Source organism: Camelina sativa, chromosome 6 (genome assembly GCF_000633955.1).
Source record: "Camelina sativa cultivar DH55 chromosome 6, Cs, whole genome shotgun sequence".
NCBI classification, from domain to species: domain Eukaryota; kingdom Viridiplantae; phylum Streptophyta; class Magnoliopsida; order Brassicales; family Brassicaceae; genus Camelina; species Camelina sativa.
Window position 1 is genome coordinate 759,505 of NC_025690.1, and position 5,852 is coordinate 765,356.

Genomic DNA, 5,852 nt, shown 5'->3' on the forward strand with positions numbered 1-5,852 from the left:
GAAGTGATTCGAATGTGGAGGAGCTTATCACCGTTTAGAAGTTCCGAACTGAATTTGAGAGAATTTTGAGAATTTGTATTGTATTGCTTCTTTTGGAAAATGTTTTCCATCCCTTACAAAAGACTCCCCCCTTACATATTTATACCGACCGATTTATTGCCTAATTAATGCATAATTAATAGGGCACGATTTGCATATCCTAATTAATCGTCTTGAATGCGGGAATCTTTGACCAAGCCCGAGTTGCGAGCTGACCAACGCGAAGCATCTCCGCGCTCTCTTCCTTTCTCCGGGCCTGATGGGCCGATCAGTAATACGCTCTTGGCCCATTAGACGTGCCCGACCTAGACCCTTTGCCTATTGCCCGAGATGACAGATCGTGGGTACAACAGTTGCCCCCCAAGTCTCCCGAGCTGAGAAGTTTGGGGGACTTTTGACCTTCAAGCGATCAATTTCGGAAAACTGAATATTCCCCATATCTCCACGATTTGATCGTGGTGATGATGAGATTTGCCTTCCCGAACAAGCCTCGGGGCCCACTAGGTGGCGTGTTAGCTATAAGAGAGAGAGAAAGCGGTGCGAGACCTTTCACTTCCCCAGGCAATCATTGCTCCCGGCTCCGTGTATAAAGGTAACCTCACCCGACTTCTCCCTTCCACTTTTAATTCTCAGTTTTTCTCGTCTTTTTGCTCTGCGATTTCTCTCTTCTCTTGTTAGTTTCTTTTCTTTCGCCGGAAAGTTCTTCAACTTCCCTCCTCTTCTCACACATATTACTCGAAAGATATGTCTCCTCCGAAATCTTCATCGGGTAAAGCCGCGAAACCTTTGATTCCGGGCGTTTACGGCCTTCACCAGCCATCAATTCTCTCGGCGGAGAATATAGCCGAGATTAGAGGGTCCACTGGGATTCCGCCGGAGATCGAGATTAAGTTCCCGGAGGCTCACGAGTCCCCGGAGAGTCCTCCCCCAGGGTATTGCTGCGCGTTTGAGATATTCTTCTCTGCGTGCGGTCTGTCGTTTCCCCTCCCCGAACTCATCGTAAAGATGATGTTCGAACTGGGCTTCGCTCTCCCCCAGATGTGCCCGAACTTCGTCCGAACCGTCATGTGTCTTCAAACTCTGGGGGAAGAGTTTGACTACAAACTATCCCTGGCCGACTTTCTTCAAGTGTACACGGTGAAGACAGGTCGCACCAAGGGCACGCTCTACGTAAGTCCGCTTTCCGGACTGAAGGTCTTCGACGACCTTCCTGAGAAGGATGAGAAGTGGCGGAAGTCTTACTTTTTCTTCCCGGTCAACGAGCTCACTTTTGGCCACCTCGCAAGTTCACACATATCGAAGTGGACTTCGAAAATTGGTAGAACGGTGCTCTTAGTTAGGTGTCCTTAATATATTATTTTTCTTTCTGTTACTTACTCCTTGTCGTTCTTGTCTTATATCACTTCGAGCGCGGGTTGCTTTGCCCTATTTTCGTAGAGTTTTTCTCGCGGTTCTGCAGCCAGGGTCATATCGCCTGGGACTCATTTTCCTGTGAAAGGATTAGAGAATCCACAGCGCGGCTCAGGGGACGTTCTCTCGTTTGCTCCGACCCCATAAGCACTTCGGAGATGAATTACAGGGAGGAAAGGGCCTGCCGACTCGCTGAGAAGGAGGCGAAGTTGAACATGGCGGCAGCGCTTGCCGAGGGCAAAGCTCGCCTCCCTAAGAAGTCTGGTCCCTCTACCCCTGAGGTAGACGGGACTTCGGCACCCCCTGCTGGCCCTTCCGAGCCTCTTACGGGGGCTTCCGGGCCCCTGCCCAGTTCGCCCGAGCCTGCCATAATTGTCGTAGCGGACTCCAGTGACGAGCCGCATGAGGTTATAACTCCCTCCGTCGAGGTCAGCTCCCAGCGGGCGGACTCGTCCAAAAAGAGGAAGGAACCTGAGATTTCCTCGACTTTTCGTGAGAAGAGCCGAGCTCGGAGTGGTTCGTCAGGAGACGAGCGAAGTAAGTCCAGCTCGAAAGATAGGGTTCCTTCCTCGGAATCCGGTGATTCCTCTAGCAAGCTGCCTTCAAAGGAACGTCGTCCCTCCCCCCGAGGTAATGATAACTCGAGGTTTTTTTTTTTTTTTTGTTTTTTGGGTCTCGGGGACCGAGTAAAATAACATTTCTCGTACATTTCAGTTCCCCCTGCATCCCCAGGTGACCTGATGAGGAGCTATACTCGGCCAGGAGTTCGGGTTCCGGCGTTTGCGGACATGTCCGAGCTCAACCGTGCAAACTTCTTCTTTTTTGCGGACAAGATTGGCGAGGTTAGTGACACATACTTCCTCAGTTTTTGTTTTTCTTTACCTCCTTCGCCGTTTTTAACGAACTGCGCTTTCCCAGCTAATGATCGAGTTCAACTCCTCGGTGGCGTCTTATGAAGATCAGCTGTTTGCCTCTCCTTCATCTTCCGAGGTGAGCCTTCTCCGGGAAAAAATTGCTGACCTGGAAGCCCAAGTGAAGGAGTATGCTAGACTAGAAGCCGAAAACGCTACTACCGTGGAGAGAGCCGAACAGATCCGGGCTCGGATGAAGAAAGCCGAGGTACAGGTGCTCGACCTTGGAATTGCCAACGAAGACCTCCGAGACAAGCTAAAGAAGGCGGAGGACCTCTACTACGAGGCCGCGGAGGATGCGAAGGCGGCAAAGAATAGGTTGCACGAGATCGAGCTCCGCAACCAGCTACTCGAAGCTGGCAATACCTGCGAGATTGAGAGGGTGCGGAGAGAAGAAAGGCAAGCAATGAGGCGAACTCTCCGTCCATTAGTCGAGGAGGTGAAAGTCACTTTCGAAGAGAGGGAGAAGCTGGCCCCAGCCAAGATCCGAGCCGCCGAGATCAGGGCTAACCGGATGCTGATCGAGGAGATCTCGAGGGGAGAGATCCAAGACATGGAAGCTGAGCTCGGGCTCCTAAAAGCCGACGAGGAGGAGGCCGACGATAAAGTTTCGAAGGTAACTCTCCGTGACCTCGACCTCTCTGGATTTTCAGACCTTTTGGCGGATACGCCTGATCTTTTGTGCAGCGAACACCCTTTGAGCATTACAATCGACGAGTCCGGCACTAATCTCGGGCAAATGTCGAATCAGGGGATGGACGACTTTCTGGCGAACACCAAGTCGGTAGAGGAGCTTGAAGAGATGGGACTGGCCCTTTCCGAAGCGGCATCGGACCCCGCTCCCCATACTCAGTAGTTTCTATATCGGGGTTGTTTTGGCACGGGTTGCCCCCTGTTTGTCGTATTTATTTTTAGACTTGCTTTGGAGTGTTTTGGTCGTGGTGACCACTCTGTCTTCAAAAAATTTTGTTTTTGTCATGCTAAATGCGAACTTCATATCCGCAATCTCTGTTTGAAAAGATGATACGAGCAGAAATGAACACGAAGTAAGAACTTCGGTTTAAGAGTTTGCAAAAATGACACCCCAACTTTAGTAAGGCTGAGTACGAAGTGAACACCTCGGTTTAGATTAGAATTTTGCGAAAACTAAGCTTCGACTTTAATAAGTAAAGCTGAGTACGAAGTGAGAACTTCGGTTTAGGTTAGAGTTTCGCAAAACCAAGCTCCGACTTAATGTAAAGCTGAATACGAAGTAAGAACTTCGGTTTAGACTTGCGATGTTGAACCTCGGATTTAAATGATATATGCGAAGTCGGACTTCGGCTTTTAATGATATATGCAAAGTTGGACTTCGACTTTTTTTTTATATATGCGAAGTTGGACTTCGGCTTTTTTTTTTGAACCATTATTAATAAAAAAGTTTAAGAAAACTTTAAATTTTATTAATATGGATAGCTAGACCCGAAGTGGGCTGACTACGTACCCTTATCGGGATCAAGCTAAACGTAGTTCGATACAAAAGATTAATTGTAAAAGAGTTTAAGGTGTAAGGAATTCCAGGACCTAGGGACTGGTTTTCCCTCTGAATCCTCGAGCTGATACACCCCATTTCGCACCTCGCGTGTAATTCTGTACGGTCCTTCCCAGTTAATTCCCAACTTCCCTCCATTGAGCCCCTCGGTGTTCTCGTAGACTTTTCGGAGGACTAGGTCGCCAACTGCCAAGGGCCTGCCTCGGATTTTGGAGTTATAATACCGAGCTACTGCGTTCTGGTAATTCTGTATCCGAACTAAGGCCTGGTCCCAACGATCATTGATTGTATCGAGAGTATCCTGTAGGAACTCCTCATTTTCCTCAGCTCGGAGTGGGTTCAGTGAGGTACGGACTCCAAGGACCTCTATGTCAGCTGGGACTACGGCATCAACTCCGTTAACCAGGGAGAAAGGTGTTTCATTAGTGGCCCGACGAGGTGTTGTTCGAATTGCCCAAAGAACGCCTTGCAGTTCGTCTGGCCAGCGCCCTTTGCGAGAATCGAGCCGTTTCTTCAAGTTAGCAAGAATGACCTTATTCATCGCCTCGGCTTGCCCATTACCTTGCGGGTAACGAGGAGTTGATTTATTGAGTCGAATCTTTCACTTCGTGCAAAACTCTTCGAACTTCGAGGAGATGAACTGTGGACCATTGTCCGTGACGATTTCGCGGAGAACACCGTAGCGATAGATTATACTTTTCAGCACTAACTAATCCACTTCTTCACTTGTTACTTTAACATAGACCGCTGCCTCCACCCATTTGGAGAAATAATCGGTATGAGCGAGCACGTACTGAACTCCTCTTGGTCCCCGATGCAATGGACCAATGATGTCCATAGACCACCTCATGAATGGGTAAGGTGCGGACACCGAAGACAGGAGCACGGTAGGTTGGTGGATTGACGGGGCGTGCTTTTGGCACTTCTCACAAGCTCGAGAATAATTTTTGCAGTCCGTGACCATAGTAGGCCAGAAGTAGCCTTGCCTTTTGATTTTGAAAGCCAGAGTCCGACCTCCGGAGTGATTCCCATTGGGACCGTCATGACCAGCTCGCATTAGCATCGCAGACTCTTTACCGGCAACACATGTTAGATAAGGACCAGCTACACTTCGGCGTAAGAGTATTCCGTTGTAGACACAATACCGCGCACTGACAATCTTGAGTCTCATGGCCGCCCATTTGTCGGCTGGGAGTTCCCCTTTTTGCAAGTAAGCCCAGATCGGGCACCGCCAATCGCCTGCCCCCCAGCTGTTAGAATTCGCACTGCTCGAAATAGTATGTGGGATAAGAGCTTGATTGTCAACTGATGAGCTCGACGATCCCGGAGTTTGGCTCGCGTCTAGCACGGCCAGAGGTGGGTGAACTTCCATCGGAGTAGGCATAGCGGGGGCTGGATCCTCCGATGGCAAAGAGTCCGCAGTCGCCTCGCGAGCTGCCTCCTTAGCAGCCAACTGTTTTTGCGTTGCTCGGGTGACGACATTTGAGCTCTCTAGTCGGATGCTTGGAAACTGGATGACTTCGACGGGGATAATCCTATTCATCGCAGGATCCGAAGCGTCCGCAGCGGCGTTTTTACTTCGCGGGATCTTAGTGATTTTAAAATCCTCGAACTTAGCGACTAACTCTCGAGCTGCGAATCGCAAAAAGCTCGGAGTCGTCGGACATCAATCCCTACTGCGAGGCGTAAACCAGCAAGGAAGGATTCATACTCGGCTTCGTTGTTTGACGCGCTGAAAGCCAAGCGAAATGACTGCTCGATTATTTCGCCAGTAGGAGAAGTGAGGCGGACCCCAATTCCTGCTCCCGATTTGGAAGAAGCGCCATCAACATACAACGTCCATGGGACTTCAACATTGTCGCTAACCGAAGAGGCTAGTGGGAGTTCGATCAAAAAATCGGCCAGCACTTGCGCCTTAGCACAGGTTCGAGTCCGGAACTCGATGTCGTATTCACTCAACT

The 5,852-nt window shown here is 49.7% G+C and overlaps 1 protein-coding gene across 1 annotated transcript; it reads left to right on the top strand.

Moving 5' to 3' along the window:
- On the top strand, positions 1,665-3,216 carry LOC109133255 (homer protein homolog 3-like). The gene is made up of 3 exons (XM_019246238.1): positions 1,665-2,079; positions 2,164-2,291; positions 2,368-3,216. Exons 1-3 carry the CDS (start codon positions 1,665-1,667, stop codon positions 3,214-3,216), a joined length of 1,392 nt encoding a protein of 463 aa, XP_019101783.1.